Raw genomic sequence first — 19,291 nt, forward strand, 5'->3', positions numbered from 1 at the left:
TTGCCTCTTTTCTTGAGTTGGTACCGGCATCCATCTTCTGTAGTACTTTTGTCATGGGAATCATGGCTACTACGAAGAGTAGTGGGGACAGTGAGTCGCCCTGGAAGATCCCTCTTCTGATATTAACCTCTGCTAGTCTTATTCCAGAGCTTGTAAGTATTGTATTCCAGTTGCGCATTGTATTTTTGAGGAAGCTGATGGTGTTTTCCTCTGCCCCATATATTTTCAGGCATTCTATTAGCCATGTGTGTGGTATCATGTCGAAGGCTTTCTTATAGTCCATCCATGCCATGCATAGGTTGGTTTTCCTTCTCCTACTGTTCTTCATTACGATTTTGTCTATCGGGAGCTGGTCTTTTGTGCCCCTACACTTCCTTCTGCAGCCTTTCTGTTGGTGGGGGATGGTGTTTGTCTCCTCTAGGTAGTTGTATAGCCTTTCACTGATGATACCTGTTAGTAACTTCCACATTATTGGTAGGCAGGTGATAGGCCTGTAGTTACTGGCTATATTTCCCTTACTCTTGTCTTTTTGTACTAAGGATGTTCTTACTGTGGTCATCCATTTTGGTGCATGGTGATTTGAGATACAATGCTGGAGTTGTTCTGCTATTCGTGGGTGTGGGTAGGGCCTTGAAGTTTTTTGAGCCAGTATCCATGGACTTCATCGGGACCTGGGGCTTTCCAGTTTGGCATTTTCTTTAGTTGGTGTCTGACTGTGTCTGTCGTGATCTCTGTGAATCTTTGTTTTATTCTCCCTGTTTCTTATTATTATTATTATTATTATTATTATTATATTATTATTATTATTATTATTGATGGACGTTGGAGGAAACCGTACCACATTTCTAAATTTTGTCCATAAGAACACTGTGAGGCTTCCTTTTAGAATCCTTAGATACTACCCCTGCTTGACCTGGACCTGAGATCCTTTTTTAATGAAATAAAAGATCCCCTTCAGTATTTCTATAATTTTTAGAAATTCCCGATATGAATATTGGCCAGTTACTCAGAAACATCACTGAGCCTGAGAAGCGGATTGAAAGAAGAAAAAAAACAATGTATAAAATCAACTCGCTTAATTCTGTTATTCTCTTTAACAGTATTTGCCTAAAATAAATTCTTCTACCAAAATATTATTATTATTATTATTATTATTATTATTATTATTATTATTATTATTATTATTATTATTATTATTATTATTATTATTATTATTATTATTATTATTATTATTATTATTATTATTATATTTTTATAAACATGTATTTACATAGCCAAAAATGACAAGATTTCCTCTTTTCCAGATATTCTGACGACCCAGAACAGGTGGGAAGGAAATGCGAGTCTTGTTCTGCGGATTATTGCAACAAAAGGGGCGACTGTCGCATTGAGGCTGGTCAGAAAGTGTGCGAGTAAGTATCTCTGGCTAAGTTTCTGCTTTTTTAATCGCAAACATAATCTAATTCAACAGTATTATTTCTCTAGTTCCGATGTTTAAGAAGCAATTTGAGCATACAGAATGTCATTATAGGTCAAATTAAAATCTAAATGATACAAGTAAACTTAAATAATTTAGATAGGATGTGAATAGAGATGAAATTTTAAATTCATTTTGTATGTTGTAAGACAAATACTTGCAAAATTGCATGAGGATGTCAGTAAATTAGTAAATGATTATTTCAGGAAAACGATTAAATCTTTGTAAAAGATTAACAAATTGCTGTACAGAATACATCAAGTTACTTGCATATATTTACACACACCTGTGTCATGTATTCTCTTCTCACTTCTCACGAGTTTTTTATAAAGAAATCTTGCGTTTGTATATAATTTTCTATATTAATTGACACAGATCATTCATCAAGCAAAATATCAGTGAATATCAATGTTTTTACCATTCTTGCACTGATTTATAAATTTATTTTCTATTTGTACGCTCAAACAATTATTTTCTTATTTCTAAATAGTTGTATCCATATTAACAGCAATTTGCTTTCAAATGAATGACATCTTCTATGGATAAATGGTGTCGTCCAAGAGGATCGATCTATTGTAACTTGATTCCCTTACTAGCAACACTGGCTTGAATTGCAGAAGAGTATTCCTCTTCTCTGCAGGAAGTCTCATTGTAAACATATTTAAGGAGAAACAGGATTGCCAGGAGACGTGGTAACGGTGCGGACATTATTATTTCTTATTAAAATATAACAGAGGACTAATAATGTCTGCAATGTTACCAAGTCCTCTGGCTATCCTGCCCCTTAAATTGAAGGTTTCTAGAAACGACGACATACCCAGTAAACATATTTTGCTTTATAAACTGAAGTGTCGATTCAATACACACAGGGGTAAAATGAATCAAACTACGTCATTTTCAACAGGTGTATGGGGTCGTACTATGGAACCAGATGCGAAATCGACGGCGAGGTATTAGGAGTAGCTGTGGGAGCATCTGTTGCAGCTGTGGTTATCATCATCTTAACGCTTATCTTCCTGTGCATGTGGAGGTAAGGGGGGCACCTAGTTGACTTTGGATGGGGAATTCATATACAAGACGACTTGGGTAACTACTCAGTATATTCTAGTCTTATTGTTCTCCTACAAAGGTAAGCGTTTGTTTGGTATAGGTCGGGTCTCCTTGAATTATATACTGTGAGCAGAGAAGACCCAAAGTTTCTTTCTTTATTTGTCATATATTGAATGCAAATACATTTTGTATGAGTTTTCCTATGGGTGTGCTTTAAATACAACGGAGTTCATATATATATATATATATATATATATATATATATATATATATATATATATATATATATATATATATATATATATATATATGTGTGTGTGTGTGTGTGTGTGTGTGTGTGTGTGTGTGTGTGTGTGTGTGTGTGTGTTTATGTATATATCGAAATTATACTATATATATGTGTGGGGATACATAATTATATATAGATATAGGGGATATATATATATATATATCTATATTATATATATAGATATCTATATATATATATATATATATATATATATATATAATATATATATAGAGAAGAAGAGAGAGAGAGAGAGAGAGAGAGAGAGAGAGATGTAATTCTGAATATAATTATCAGTTTTTGTGGCTGAAACAGTATCTTGAAGTGAAGTACTGCTGATAGATTTTGTGCATTAATAGTCATAGATATTGGACTTGGTATTTATGTTTTTAAAAATCTTGCGCATAACGTATTACAATTTGTTTTTTAAATTCCTAAATATGATGTATTACAATTGGTTTGAAAATACCTAAATAGGAAATTAAATATTTCTGTTAATGATCAGTGTACTGATCAAATAAACTGTAATGATAGTCTTCAAATAATAATTATGCTCTCTTATGAAGTAATTCATGGGATTATATTGTTCCTGTTGATTGTCAGGGTTATTAGATGCTAAAAATCACATGACATAGTATGCATAAAGGTTCTACTTTCATTAATTTGAGTCCTAAAAATTAATAGAGTATAACTGAAATCGTATTTGAAAAGCAGCAAACTATAAGTAATTTGAAGAAGTAAAATAGGTACAATATTTCAGCAGGACACAACGATCACATTTTTCTCAAACTTCCCTTCATAGTGTCCTGCCAGTGAACAGTGACACGATGCGTGCATGTAATATTTTTGTACTTTGCTTCTGGTCTGCAAAGTATAAAAATATTGGGACTCTCATGCTAATAAATACACAAAAATAAGATTTGTATTCTATACTGTTCTGAATAAAAAAAAAATGGGCGGGTTGGGGGGGGGGGGGGGGGGGGGGGGGGGGGGGGGGGGGGGGGGGGGGGGGGGGGGGGGGGGTGGGGGGGGGGGGGGGGGGGGGGGTGGGGGGGGGGGGGGGGCGATATTAAACGTCTCAGGGATGAGGTGCTTCTTTCAAATGTTAAGAAATATTTAGGAAACGTAGAATGGATTTTGTTGAGACACAGTCTAATCATTAATCTAATGAAACTTGACCCAAATAGTGTCTCGCATTCATGAATTATAAAGATTTATGGGGCATTAAAGGACTCATGAAATGCCACATTAGGATATTGGCAACGTGATACTGCTGTTGAATATTATTAGCGCGATGAATGTCTGAGCAGGATTTAAATTTTAATGGCAATTATCCATTTTTAGTTAAATATACTGAGCTTCGTTTTAGGGAATCAGACTTCATCATACTTTGTTATTTCTTCATATTATAGTCGAAGATGGAAGGCTCAAGATCGAAAGACAGAGGTGTTAGCTCGAGGGGCAGCTGCCGCTGGGGCGACCTTGGGAGGATATTCTGTCAACATTCAACACAAGGGTGGTACTCTCCCGCCGAATCAGTACGGAGTTTCCCTGGAGGACCGCATGCGATGGGCACAAATTGCAGAAAGCATCGGCAGTCAAAACATATACACGGTAAGCTTTTAATTCGTTGCAAGCAATTGGAGTTTAGCATCTTGGGAATGTAACACCTTTTCACAGTAAATTTTTGGATATCGATTATGGTCTGCATTTGAAGTAGATTTCACGACTATGAATTTGGAATTATGTAGCGTAAGAAGTAGATACCAAAGAGCCTTTGTTGATGGCCAACAATAATAAATTAGGACACCAGAAGAAAGTTTTCATTGAGATTTGCAACATTTTTAAAGTAGTAAATTGTGACTGTCCAGATTGGATTCCTGTGCAAGCGTCGGTTGTGCACGATTGTGCCTGATTGTGCACGAAAAAGTACTTTTGACTATGCCCGTAGATACTTGCCATGAAGAAAAAACCAGTGTTTTGATTTCATGAATTATAACTTCATGGTAGATCACTATAAATAGTGCAGCTTTTGTCTCTGGCATCGAATAACTTTTACTTTTTCATTTTAGCAATATCTGCAATTGCAATTTCATTGATATTGGAGGTAATATTGCCATTCAAAGTATCACTCGCCTTAATATCATTTCTTTTGTATTTTTCCGCTGACTCTGATCGGACAGCAACAAGGACAAGACATGGGAGCCAGTGCCGTATACTCTGCTAACAGTAACGAGTACTTGACCTCAGCGGCTGCCTCCTCCAACCCTTACTCGGTCTATAACCGAGTGACCCGAGTCCTCTCTAATTCTACCCTTGGGAGGCGGGGAGGCAGGGGTATCTTGAACAGACTTCGGGGCATCTTTGGACGAAAGACGAATGGCAAATCAAAGAACAGAGTTCCCTCGTACATGATGACCTCACACCCGACCTTAAACTTCCAACAGCTCATGGCTCTTCATGCTCATCTCTCGGCATCTGTTAGTTGGCTCTTCTTCTTTTCCCTACAGTCACCTTGTGTTTTTGGCATTGCAGGATGAACGCACCTTGCATGGCTGCTGTGATATGCTTTCACTTGCTATTTCATCCTCTCTTTTTTTTCTTCAATTTTCTTTATTCTTATAGAAATGCATAGAAAGCAACTATGACTAAGCAACTGAATTAGACGATAAGCTTGCTAGCACCTGACAGTAGACATACTTGGCACCGACTCACTACTACACTTGCAAAGTTAACTCTACATTAACCTAGATATGCTATTATAGTGGGGAATTTATGTGTGCGGTTTAGTCATATTTATAATTAAATCCCTAATGTGTCGCATATGCAATGCATTCCCATGATAAATGATAGACCTGCAATAGTCATCTAATATTGCTATCTTTTTTTTTGCACAATTATTTCCACTATTTTAGACAGAATACAGCATGCATGATTGTTTATTTAATTTACACCAAATATTAGTGATGTGCTTCTACACATAGTGGTGAATACACACCAGAAAAAAAGGCTGAACCATTTTATAATATGGAATTGATCTATTACCTTCATGTAATTCGTGTGTGTGTGCATTCCTTACAAATAATTACATGAAATCTCAGAGTGAATGCTTTTTGTGATGCTTCTTTGCAACATTGTGAATATTAAAATTTACTGGTATTTCAATCAGAGAGTTCAGGTTTGTTGTTGTAATTACTTATTTTCAAACTGTATTCCTATTTTAGGTTTGAGGAAAATAAGTTGATATTGTTAATTAATAGAAGTATATGAAAGGCTGCATCTTGAAACTGTAAGGAAGGGAAACTTGTGTCAAATTTATCCCTACCCCTACAGATCAAGCGAAGGTTATTTACTAAGATATATTTTATTTCCAATTAGCAACCTGGGACATTGGGTGGGCCTACTGCCCCTCCTTCAGTTGCCGCACCAACCCCCACACCGTTGTATAAAGGCCAGAGACAGGTAAGAAAAACAATGGCGAAATTCACAGTAAATAGAACTTGATGTACAAGTGTTGAACACTCAATGCTGACTGATATTAAGTACATAAACGTGCAGATAAGCATTTTAACTTCTGAGGGATTTACAGACGTGTTTCATTTTTTTGAAACTAAATTCTGTATCTAAGGTACTTCTGTCTTTTTATTTTTTTAAGCACCTTCAAAAATGTTTTACGATGTAAGTAACTGTTATAAGGTCATGTTTTCACAACTTTCGTTGCATATGGGGTGTGGAGTATTTGTTAATCTAGTAATTAGGAGTTTCTTTTAATCATGACCAATGCTTAAAAGTTTTAAGAATGATCTTATCTTTTCTCACACATCAAAGATGGTGGGATCATCATCTGGCTATGCTTCACTCGGAACCTTAGGTTCAACAGCCACAGGTCAGTTTAGCCACGAACAGTTTGGTTTGCAACACCTGAATCCAGTGAACCATTTAGCCACTCTCCAGCACCAGCAGCAACTTTATCAAAAGCAACACCAGGCATTCGGGGCTCAGTCGACGTATGGCCAATTTGGTCCAGCATCTTTTACAGCCATGTGTGAGTGCAGTAACCTGTTGAACCCTAATTTGTTTTTCCTAAATCAAACCGCTGGACTTATTTCTTTGTGAAGTTATGCGTAACAGAATTCATTCATATTTGGAACTTTTCAGTTAAGTTTACAGTATGATATCACATGGAGAAAAGTTGAGCTTCAGCTGATTGCGAAAGGAAAAGGAGGCCTTCATGAAAAAAAGTTTGTACACAAAATAAATAAATAGTTAGTTGTACAATTATTACACTGTTTCTCTTAAAGTTCTTGTCACACTGAAAAATTGTCTTAATTTCAGCTCAAAGTGGAATAGGCACGGGAGGCGTGTCGAGAGCTCCTACCCTTGGAGCTAGAACTCCCGTCCCATTACATGACAGCATGGGAATTGCCGCCACCATTGGCCCCATGGGGGGAGCCAGTGTCGTCGCTAAAGGCGTTGGTTCGTCTGTCGTTGGAGGTAATTCCATGGGCATGATAGAGAGTTCTGAAGAGGAGATGGATCGCCCTTACCAACTACCACGACCCAAATCAAGAGGGTCTTTGGCGGTGGGTACCTTAGCGGGCCAACATTCACGTATTGCAAGAAGTTATAACTCTTTGTTGTTCTAGAGTGCCAACTCTAGTTAGTCGATAGGACACAATGGTGCTCAATGTCACAGACAGAAATCAATGAAGTAGGCTATATGAAGATTTGGCGGAAAGTGCCGTATATTTCGAATGGTGCTGTTCATGGAAGCAGGAAATCTTTCTATGTAGCTTAGAATACAGTGCAATATAAAGGCATACAAATTCTATACTTCTGAGGGAGTTAGTCAGGTAATGATTTGATCTAAGAGAACAATGTTACAAAAGCAACAGTGTCTTAATTTCAGTACATGGTAGTTGTTTATGCCTTGCTGTCCAGGGTATCTGATTCGTTAGTACCACTGTTCAAGATAGACGTCATAGATTTATTTTTATTTAAAAAAAAAATAATGTTGCAATCAGGTGGATGTAGTAATAGATGTCACAGGGAGTTTTAGAGTGGGAGAACAGTCGAGTATTTAAAAAACTAAATCAGTCCTATTTTTATTATATTTAGATGGCAAATGATAATGCGGTATTTTATTTGCGAGTGAAATAGTTACATAAGAGGAATTATAACTCCATAATGAGGATTGAAAAGTTTTCAGATTTTCTGAAATATTATCCTCTAAATACTGATTGGAGATGTGTTGATGGGTAACAGAGTCTTATTCCTTTGCCTCCTGTTGTGGTCCACCACCCAATTCACCAGTTGCTTCATGGTCTGTCCTGTGAAAATGGAACATCGTTTTTAACAGTTCGTTCTTCTTTCGCTATACAATTGGTCCCTTGTGTTCACTTTCCCTCATCATTTCAATTATCATCTTTCCTTAAGAAGGAAAATTTCATGCTGGAATCGGCAATTGTACACTTGATTCTTTCCTCATTGTTAATTCTAAGTATAACCCTCTTGAGCTTCTGTGCATTCGAGATCTTCATATTATCTATCAGGAAATTTTGGATGACTATCCCTTTTCTTTACTGAGTTCCTTCGCTAGTGTCTATGGATGTATAGTTCACGACAGCTTATTTTGCCAAGTAAAAGGAATACTGATCATTTGTGTAGTAAACATCACTTTATCATCTGGGTAACTGGAATCAGTACAGTATTATAATATTTCAAATAAGTTCAATAAAAAAAGTTAATATTCAAAGAAGTAAAGAGAAGAATTACTTTATGATTCTTTTTTATATTACACTCTTTCTCTTCATATACATCTAAATTTCTTTAGATTCAGTATAACTCCTTGAAAATCAACATTGGATGTATAAATAGCAATATGGTTCTTTTCTCCTACTCATCTCATTTTCATTCAAAATTTATTGAATGATTTTCACATGACCTCTTCTCATCAGAAAAAACACAGCTGTCATTTAGATTTAAACAACTTCCATTCACCAGTCTCTAGCTGCAAAATTTCACCTCTATTCAAAGAGGATGTGTACATACATATTGGTGTAAATAAGGTCTCTTGGGGATTTTGTGGATGGTTTGGTTGTATTGTAGTACGTATTAACTACCTCAGGTGATTAGAGAGAGATGAAACCAGTGCAATTATTATTTTTTTTTTTTATATCAAAGTGTCAGTCTCCTAGTTCTGCAGTCCGACTATATTTCAGCTAATTCTAGTTGTACAAAGACGGATTTTTATTGGTGATTAAATTAGTTCGAGTTGACTGTGGTTCTTTATTATATCAATGTTAAATGTCACTTTTATCATAAAAACAAGATTCTATGGACCTCAACTCAAACGCCCTCTTCATATGAAGGCCAACCTCTGCAATGAAATTTTCAATTTTCAAAATTACTTAAAAAGATATCTTTTGTTTTTAATCCCTTATTACTCATTCTTCAAAATTTACTACAGTCTGCAATTTGCTCTGATCAGTAGACACAATTTCTTTACTCTTATGAAGCATTAATGCTGAGTGATAGTTGCATTTTTGAAGAAGCAGTTTTCCCCCAGAGGTTCTTGAAAGAAAAGTTACCGGGAATATGAAACTATTTAGAAGCGATGCAATACACCTTTTCATTTTCTTTCGTTGATCTTAACTTTCTGAAGCTCTTGATCTATATGGTCTCCAATATTCTTTATATAATTTTATGTGTATTTAAATGTATATATATCACTTTTATAACAATTTATGTGGTGATATGTTCATGTGGACAACTATAGTTTTATGACGAGAAGTTTGCTTTAATCAGCTATCTTTCTACAAGATCATTTTGAGTGAAAATTGCTGTTATTGGTTAGTGATGAAATGGTTATAATGGTATTGCATTTAACCAACTACTTATAGAAGGTTTTGGTGAAAACGCAAAACTCGAAACTCGAAGAATGGCTGTTATTCTACAGCAGACTCACCGTCAAAAAACACATTTAATTGATGTTGATTTTTTTGTTTTTTTTCCGATAATTGTTCTGGCTCACAACTAATGCAGCTTTTCTCTTCCCTTCTTCCCAACAGGAAGGCAGTGACATTTATTATGAACCGGATGACCTGACCACGACCTGTGGACCCCCTGACCGACCCCCTCCCCCAATTCCCAAAAATAGTCACCCCCAGACATATAACTTTTCATTTTTACATTGACTGAAAAAAGGGGAAACAAGAAAGTGGTTTCCCTAACACCGAGACTCAGTAATAACACGAAATCTACTTTGTGGACTTATGGAAATGTATTTATGGATACTCCTTCTGTTTGGTGTATTTTACTTCTTTGTTGTTGACAATATTTATGGAGCGTGAGAGGACTGATTCAAGTTTTCTCTGTTACTTTTATTACTCTTATCTAAAAGCGATTTAATAAAATAATTTCTCGTCAGCTGGACTGACTTAAACAACTGTTGACAGTTTATTTTCGTAAATGGTTTTTGCACATATCATTTTGTTATATTTATGCTCAGCCTCTTTCTAACTTCACTTATCATCTTAAACTTGACATGTGTGGTGATCGAATCTCAATAGCAGATTTCCATAGGTCTACTGAATCAGACTTCTGCCAATACGTAGCGTAGAACTAGACTGCTAACACTGATACAGACTGATGAATAATGTCCTTTTAGCAGCAACATCATCAAGGAGAACTGATTATCAGAACTAACAAATAACTGAGGAACTAAATGGTTTGTTATTTGCAAGTTGTTCCATTTTTGAACTTGGCATGTATTTAAAACTCCTAAATTTATCATTTCATATCATTAGTTACCATAGATCTTATGCATTGTTCAGACATAATCATAAAACAAATATCATACCTCATATATTTCCTTATGTACTGCATTGCATAGTCCTTATGCTTCACTTTATTTATTTATTTACTACATGTCTACACATTTCATGTCTTTCTATTTATCATGAAAGAATACTCACTTATTCAGTAATTGTGATTTGTCTTTTATGATGGTTTTTTACACATACATGTTCACACACTCATTATATATATATATATATATATATATATATATATATATATATATATATATATATATATATATCTTTATATTAGTGTATGAGTGCATGTATATATTTCATTACCATTTTATCAGTACAGTATAGATATATATACAGTAGAACCCGGTCCTTGGCCTTATCAGAACTCGACATAATCGGATTTTGACGGGAAATATCGAGTAAATTTTTTATCAGAGTTAGAACAAAGATCCAGAATCCGACCCAATAAATCATATTATTTTTGTAAACAGCAGTGTTTCGGTCAGTCAGCACTAGTTTGCATTGCTCCCACAAGTTTAAACCTCACTCAGCTCTGCGTCAAGTGTTTTGGTCCAGTACATGCTTGTACAGGTATTTCCATAGTTTTTGTGGCTTTTTGTACTATATTTTGATTAAATCATGGGTCCCAAGAAAGCCATTGCAGACAGCATTTACGTATTAACACGATAGGCATCCAGGGCGGTGCTATGCTGTGTTTAAATCCGCTCATTGCAAATGGCTGAAAGGCAAACTGCTGATGTATTGTAAGCAGCTTTTTGTAAGTTTGTGATAACAGACATAATTCCGCTTATTTTTAATATTTTAAAAATTTATTGTAATAATTAGGCATTTTTTCAATTTCGTATTATTGGCGAAAATTTTTGTCCTACCCAGTATGGTAACTAGTCTAGCCTATGGTGCTCAGTCTCCCACTGGTAATATGGCTGCATTGGATGTAGGGCAGTTTCTTTTAGACAGTATACATTTGAAAATAAAAAAGTGTCTAATGGGGTATGTTATTTAACTCTGAACTTATTTAATTGTAATTCATGTGTAATGTTTTATATAAAAGGCAGGGTTCGATTGATTTGGATCTCAACTAAATTACATCTCAACGCTTCTTTTGGAACAGATTAACGTCCAGGACCAGGGTACTACTGCGTATATATATATATATATATATATATATATATATAATATATATATATATATATATATATATATATATAATGAATTATGAATGAGTGCATATATATATATTTTGTTGCCATTTTATCAGTACAGTAGTAGATTTTTAATTGCACTTGTCACATACTGCAAAAATTTTCCCAACTGAAAATAAATGCCTGTATAAATTATGTAGAGGTCATTAGTAATTTTGATTCTTCTACTATGAAAGAACCCTGTACCAACCAGTTGTTTTCATTCACGTTAATACTAATATATATATATATATATATATATATATATATATATATATATATGCAAACAAGTTATGTCTATTATGTATATAATATATATAATATATATATATATAATAATGTTGTATGATGTATATGTCATACAATCATACTATTGTTTGGTTTCAGAACCATTTTGCCATTCATTATCTAATTTCCCTATGTTCCTCTTCATAAATTTCAGTGTATTGTACATATTATCATCATGTACTATAAGATGCGTTGTAGTATAACACAACTTGTAAACACCTATACCCAGTTTAAATGGCTCTTCAACACAATTTATTCCTCATCAGCAAAGCCTCACAGAGTTCCTATATACTCGTACTTACCATGTAACTCTGGAATAACGCATCTAAGTTAGTAAGTTTTGTTTTCATCTGTATTTTTGTGAAAGAAATTAAACAGAGTTGTTTTGGTTTCATATTCATAAATCAATTGTATTTTTATCTTTCCCACTCTGTATTCATTATCACGTCACCGACTCCAGATAAAGTGCTTCCTGAAGTAACCTGTGAGTCAGCGTCTGACGCTGTTTCTAAGGCTGAAATTTGGAAAAATTCCGTATTCATGATCAGTCTTGTTACCTGGCTAAACTTCCTCTTTCAAATAAGTAGGAGAGAGAATGCGGTGCCTTAGAAAGCAACAAAACTGTAAAATTTTTCATTGTGTTGGACTGTGAACTTTGGTAACCAATAACACTTACGTTGTTGGATGTGAAAGAATGCCATCACAGGATGACCCTCCCCGATATCGACGACTGGAAATTAGCAACATTCAAACTAGAAGTTCGAGTTTGAATACGTCAATATAGTAAGGACATTTACAAGAACTGGTAATGGCGTCGAGATAGTACTTGGCAATGGCGTTGAGATAGTACTTTTATGTGACTGTTGTGACGTGTGAATAATGTTGGAACATTTGCCACTAACAAATAATCATTGAGAACAGTGGAGGGACATCTTATAGGAATGATGTGTACCATAATGTATATAAGTAGTGATCCTTTTTGTTTATAGAGACATTAGATCATACACTCACACACATCTGTGCAGTTGAGCAGTTTTCTACTCTTAATGTTTTTTTATTAGAGATTCGTTCACATGAATTATAATATATTTATTACTGTGATGTAATACATACAAAATGAAGTTATGTTAACTAATATTTGTTTCATTGTCCTCTTAACTTACAATAAGGATGCAACTTGTCTTATCGTCAAGAGTATTGTACGAGAAATTAGTAAGATTTAAAAAATAGATGTTATTTATTTAAGGGCAAAATATAATAAAGATGACAGAAAAACAATATGGGTGTTCTGGTCTTTGCAATATGCGCTTAGTAAACATTTCAACTTTGCGTGGAATCTCTGGAGAATGTGAACAACAGGCCAAGGGTACGAAGTTATTCATATGAAAATATTTGACAGAAAGATCAACCTCTGTCTGTCTGAATGGTTCTACGCAACCAAAATTTCATCAAACGCAGATGACGTGGCACATCATGGCCTCTCGTGGCTTACTCTCGTAGTGTATCACTTTCGGGAGTTAAGCAAAGAATGATTTAAAAGATCATTTTTTTTTCCAAAGAGTGAAGCTTTTGCAATGTGTTAAGGGGAGCATAATTCATTTCAATTCCGTTTTCAAAGTACTCGCCAATGTAAGAAAATTTTGGAAACCTCATTGTTTTTTTCTGTATCTTTTTGTGCAACCCAATTATTCCTGATGCATCACAACAAATGGACCTAATCAAACATAAAAAAAAAGAGGTCTACTTTTTTTGGTAAGGATGCTCATTAACTATAGATAACTTTGGAAGGTTGGCAAAATATGACATTGCTTTCCCATTGATGGCATTATTATCAGTTATAATGCAAAGTATGGTGCAGCCAATCTTTTCTAATCCCAGTATAACTTTCTTAATTATAGAATGCAACACCTCAGCTTTCATGCATTTCGTGGGGATGATATGAACAACGTCGTTAAATGTTGACTTCATGCTATGCAACATGAAAACGAATGCACTGGTTGCTGCAACACAACTGTCAAATACTGAACCTACAATATTACCACCTTTATAACCTAAGCGAGCCTTTAAGTGAATTTCATTTATCAATAGATAAACAGTTTTGTCATCTGCAAGAGATCTGAACTTTTGTTTGATGTATGCAAGGAAGTTTTCATCATGCTGTTCAAGGTAAAGACTAAAATCTTAGAAATTAAAACTCTTTTAACTGTTGAAAAACATGGAAAAATAATATAACCACACTCTCTCAAAAGTCTGTAACCTTGAGGGGAACAGTTGTACAAAAGAGATGAAAAAACTATGAATTCTGAAGAATATTCTAGTTTTTTGAGAGTCATCAGACGTACCTGCGCACATACAAACTTAATTGCTGAAAAATATTTAAAATCTTCGGCAAGTATGGATGTCAATAAAGAAATGACTAGCTGCAAAATAAGAATTCTGCTATTACATTTTTTCCAAACTTGCTCTTCATCTGTATTATTAAGATTATTCAATATCATTTCCAGCTCATTTATATCACCGATCTTGGAGGGAATTCTATAGTTTTCTAGTTTCTTAACTTCTACATCGTGAACAAATGCACTGATCGAACAATCGTCATTTACAACCAAAGACATAGGTATTTAATTTAGCGGAGCCTCCAAAATCCTACCAATAAGCGTATATTTCTCTTAGTCCAATATGATGTATCAATGAAATCTAGCTTATCATTAAGGCCATTCAAATTTAAAAATTGCCTATCTTCCTTATAGGCATTGTGAGCCGCAATGCTGTCTGCCATTGCAGCTTGCAAAGCTTTTTCCTCAAGCCTTCCTTCTTGCTCTCTGGTGATTCTCTTACATTTAAGGTAAAAGAAAGGTAAAATGGACAATTCGGCATTTGAGATGGAACAGCATCATTACAGAGTCTGGGTTTTGCAAGTCGTGCAGTGATCTTTTTTCCTCTCTTCGTCAAAGTGAGAAACTTCCCATACAACATCTTAGGAACGAAAATATAACTCGCACACCTGCAATGAAATGAACTACATTTCAGCAGACGTCTGTATATTGCTATTTTATAACTTGTTTGAAAACTGAAAGGTATTTTGTATTCATACAAATAAAGATAAAAGATATGAACATACAACGAACGAGACATATATCGCAGGATATTTTCTTTCAAACATACAGAGTTGAATTCCAGTGTCTCTTATATATTATTCATTTCTTGTTGATATTTTTGTACAACCGGAAATACGAAATATCAGCAAGAAATGAATAAATACAATGGTTATTGGAGTTCAAATCAGTATGTTTGAAAATCAAGGTACAAAAATGAGCCACTTACCCTGCTGTTCTTTGTTGATGTATTATCCTTCTTCTCTCTTAACCACGTGCAGCCACTTCCTTTTAAGTTTTTCGTCCTGAGAGAAGGAAAATGCACAAACTTTTGCATTCTTATCGTAATTCCCTCGACAACGAGGCACGCAACACTTGTTTGGCATTATAAAACAGTGCAGAAAGGAAATATAACTCGAAAAAAAATTACGTAGTAACCCAATCCAAGGTTAGAGGAATACTGATTCATCTCGGTGATGAGGCCTGGACGATCGCCTCACCTTGATGACGTAGGTAATCTTTTTGGGTTCAGTGGTCAAGCCTCCTCTATAGGTGGCCGTGCTGCGCCCCGAATGCACACGATCATGCGCATTTCGGGATATTTTCGTAGTACTTTTGTAAGCGGTTTCCAACTACCAATTTGTGGACATGCGTGACTGATACGTGAATGTGTGAATGGGGTTTTACACTGTCTAACTCGTGGTAATGTTTAGAATGTCTGTTTTGACTCATCCTGCTATCACACTATATCTGCGAAGCATGTTAGAAACCCAGTGTGCATAAATACAATCAACAGACGATCTCATCGCAAGACTAGCTACAGATGGTTTCAAGTTCTCTATAGGCCAAAATTCAGTTTGAATTTCGATTTTAAGCCTCCAAGCTTCCTGCCAAAGAGCTGTATGGTCAACCCCTACTAGATATCAGGGCGACTGAAGAGATCAATTTCAAAATGAAACTGAAGACTTTGTATTAATAAATTATTATGGTAAGCTTGCGCTATATGCCTCTTCAAATGTGTTCATGTGTGTCTGCATGAAGAATGAATGTAGTTAAGTGTCCTGAGTGATGTGGAAGCTGCTTACTCACAGATAGTATTCCTATTGTCTATTCTTTGAACTAAGTAGTGTCTCCAAGTGGAATCCATAGAAAATCTATGTCAAATAGAATTACACATGATTTATGTTTAGATATTATATATTAAGAACAAACCCGCCCCTCTCTCTCTCTCTCTCTCTCTCTCTCTCTCTCTCTCTCTCTCTCTCTCTCTCTCTCTCTCTCGCTCTTCTTTTCAGGTTATTCGTTGTCGTAGATAGCAATTTATGTAAATGTCAAAATTTTTGTGCTTTATTTGCACTAGTTAATGTAAAAGACATTTATACCTGAATTTGCCTTTTCCTTACATTTTCCATTCTTAGATATTTTAGTTTTTAAATATTGAAGAAATGATAATTATATAGATTTGAAAAAGATTTTTATCATTCAAAACTTTTTTGCTCATGCGTTGCTATTGTGCATACTGATGATCCAAAAGAAAGCCAAATGTAGCAATTGCAGATTATTTCTAGTCTAAATTTGATTACAAGTATTACCGCTGCTGAAAGTGTTAATGAGTTAGACATTTTCATTATTGAACCAAACAAAAACTCCTTTCAGTTTTCTTCTGAAGATTGAAAAAGAAACCCACAAAATTACTGAGTATAACTTGTTTACTTGTAAGTATTTACATATTATTGTCCTCAACACTCGAGGTCCTGAAAGTACTCGAGTGTTGAGAAAAATAAAACAATATGTAAATACTTACAAGTAAACAAGTTATACTCAGTAATTTTTGGGTTTCTTTTTCAATTTTCATTATTGTTAGGATTTAACATTATTTGTGGATTGCGCTCATTTTCCCCAGTAGTTGAATATAAGTAAAATACTTGCAATAAAGGGTGTCACACAGCCTGGAAAATTAAAAGAATCTTTTGTTCTTTATGATACCAAGTGAGACAAGTCGCCGGTGCTATTAAATAAAGAAAAAATTAAAGAAAGCCATGTAGAAGGACGGTTAACAGTAGCCCGATATTCACAACAAAAGTAGAACATGGGAAAATGGATCAAAAGACCTGAGGATAATGAAATGAAGCCAACGCTAGAATATCTGTTGCAGGACCAACATCCATTAGGCCAAGGGGCTGAGTAACCTTGAAGAGGTGAAGCTAAAAACTACCAAGACAACTAGTCGGAGGTGATGCTGCGACCTTTGCGACTGGAAGGAAACTATAGTTTTTTGGGTGGGACACTTTAGCAGAACCGTCGGCAGAAGCTAAAGCTGCTAGCATATAGCAATAGAAATTAACTTGCCAGGTATTCCCCATTAGGCAAGCCCAGTGGTCTTCTTCCTTTTTGCTAGCAATGGAAAATATAAAAACATTCGACCAAATATTTCATTTTGGCCCTCTGCTTATCAACCTGATCGTAGAACTGAGGTGGTTCTGGGTAGACTTAGGACTGGCCACTCGTACCTAACTTAAAGGTACTTACTTGAAAGTTCCGAAGTTCCAGATTGTGATCATTGTGGCAGACCTTTGTCCATTCGTCACATTCAGGTGCATTGCCAACTGTTGTATGCTGCTCCACGGCAGAAACATGGGCTTGCTTGCAAGTCCATATCAAAGATTTAGAGCATGGGGCTGATATAGAAAGCCTGGTTTAATTTTTTAAGGAAACTTTTTATCAAATAATAACCAAACCTGTTTTTATCATCATTATTAACTTATTGTAACCATTATCAACATTACCATCATCTCTATCCATCACTCATGACAGCGCTGAAAGACTTCATGGGTCCTAGGCCTTTCGCCAAAATTCCAGAACCCATCCATCCATTAGCAGAACCGACAGCTCTCGACAAAGTCTAGCAAGCCGGTGAATTTTTACTGAATTGCTAAAGTTGCTAAAAAACGCACAACTTCTTTTAGGATGAAATATTAGCATTCAATATGGAATCATTGAGGCGAGACAACTAACGAGCTTGAAAGCTTACCTGCCGTCTGGTGAGGAAATTAGAAAGTAAGAAATATAGTCGGAAAAGAACTATGACGATATGAAACTACAAGAAGTAAAAGTATATGAAACAGCTGTTATCCACTGTTATTCGCCTACAATGAAACCGGGAGTTACATCACTGAAAAGATATAATGGAATAAGAACATGCAGTACAGAATTCTGAGCGAAATTGTTGCTCAAACAGTGCCACACATATGGACACCTTACTGAAAGCTAATTTCGAAGGATAGAATACAGAAGAATTTTGTTGTTCACGCATAAGAGGAAACATTTGAGAGTGGTGTTAAACTCATCCTTACCGTACCCTTAACACGTTCTCTCGCAGAACATTCAAGTGTTGTAGAAGACACCATTGTAATTCTCCCATAGGTAGGTAGTCCCTAAGGCAGTGTTATTTTTTATTTTCATTTTTTAAATTTTTAGTATGATCATAGGCCAAGTAAGAAGGTCGCTGACTGGGATGCCATCTGAAAGGACTTCATTATTGGAGTGTGCCAGCCAATGTATATTGGTGATGACCAGCAAGAGTGACAGACGCTGACAGGCACAGACGGACGATTATACTGAGAGAAACTGTATACCCACACTACTTACTTTGTTCGTGAGAGATTTAAAATGGATTACATATGCGTTCTCTTTGGAAGAGCTTTACCAAAACAGAGAAATCATGCACACATTATACTATCGAGATTAATGCCCCGTCAACAGCTATGTTCAGGGGGTGAAAGAATAGGAAACGGAACAAAAGGGAAAAGTATTAGGAAAGAGCTTCTGAAAAATCAGCAAATAAAGTAAAAGAAAAATTGAAATCAGCTTCTGATAAATCAGCAAATAAAGTGAAAGAAAAATTGAAATCAGCCTGAGAGATGCATTATAAAAATAACAATTGTGTATGCATGATCTGATATGAGTTACTAAAAATAAGTTTATAATTATGAACTGACGGTGAACATTCGTCCAGCCATTATTAATGGTATCATAATATTCTTCAATTAGTTTCACAGGGGAGACGCCAATGGTTT

The 19,291-nt window shown here is 35.3% G+C and overlaps 1 protein-coding gene across 2 annotated transcripts in view; it reads left to right on the plus strand.

Moving 5' to 3' along the window:
- Positions 1–11,820, plus strand: part of LOC135220947 (mucin-2-like) — a 101,873-nt gene extending 90,053 nt beyond the window's left edge. Inside the window, exons 9-16 of one of the 2 annotated variants that reach the window (XM_064258602.1) lie at positions 1,305–1,412; positions 2,382–2,507; positions 4,226–4,427; positions 4,997–5,293; positions 6,192–6,275; positions 6,642–6,858; positions 7,149–7,396; positions 9,884–11,820. In XM_064258602.1, the coding sequence (XP_064114672.1) occupies positions 1,305–1,412; positions 2,382–2,507; positions 4,226–4,427; positions 4,997–5,293; positions 6,192–6,275; positions 6,642–6,858; positions 7,149–7,396; positions 9,884–10,009 (1,408 nt within the window). In that variant the 3' untranslated portion in view covers positions 10,010–11,820. The remainder of the gene's footprint in view (positions 1–1,304; positions 1,413–2,381; positions 2,508–4,225; positions 4,428–4,996; positions 5,294–6,191; positions 6,276–6,641; positions 6,859–7,148; positions 7,397–9,883) is intronic. The other variant, XM_064258603.1, reaches the window with a different exon arrangement.
- Positions 11,821–19,291: the final 7,471 nt, after the last annotated feature.

The sequence above is a fragment of the Macrobrachium nipponense genome, chromosome 2, assembly GCF_015104395.2.
Source record: "Macrobrachium nipponense isolate FS-2020 chromosome 2, ASM1510439v2, whole genome shotgun sequence".
NCBI classification, from domain to species: Eukaryota; Metazoa; Arthropoda; class Malacostraca; order Decapoda; family Palaemonidae; genus Macrobrachium; species Macrobrachium nipponense.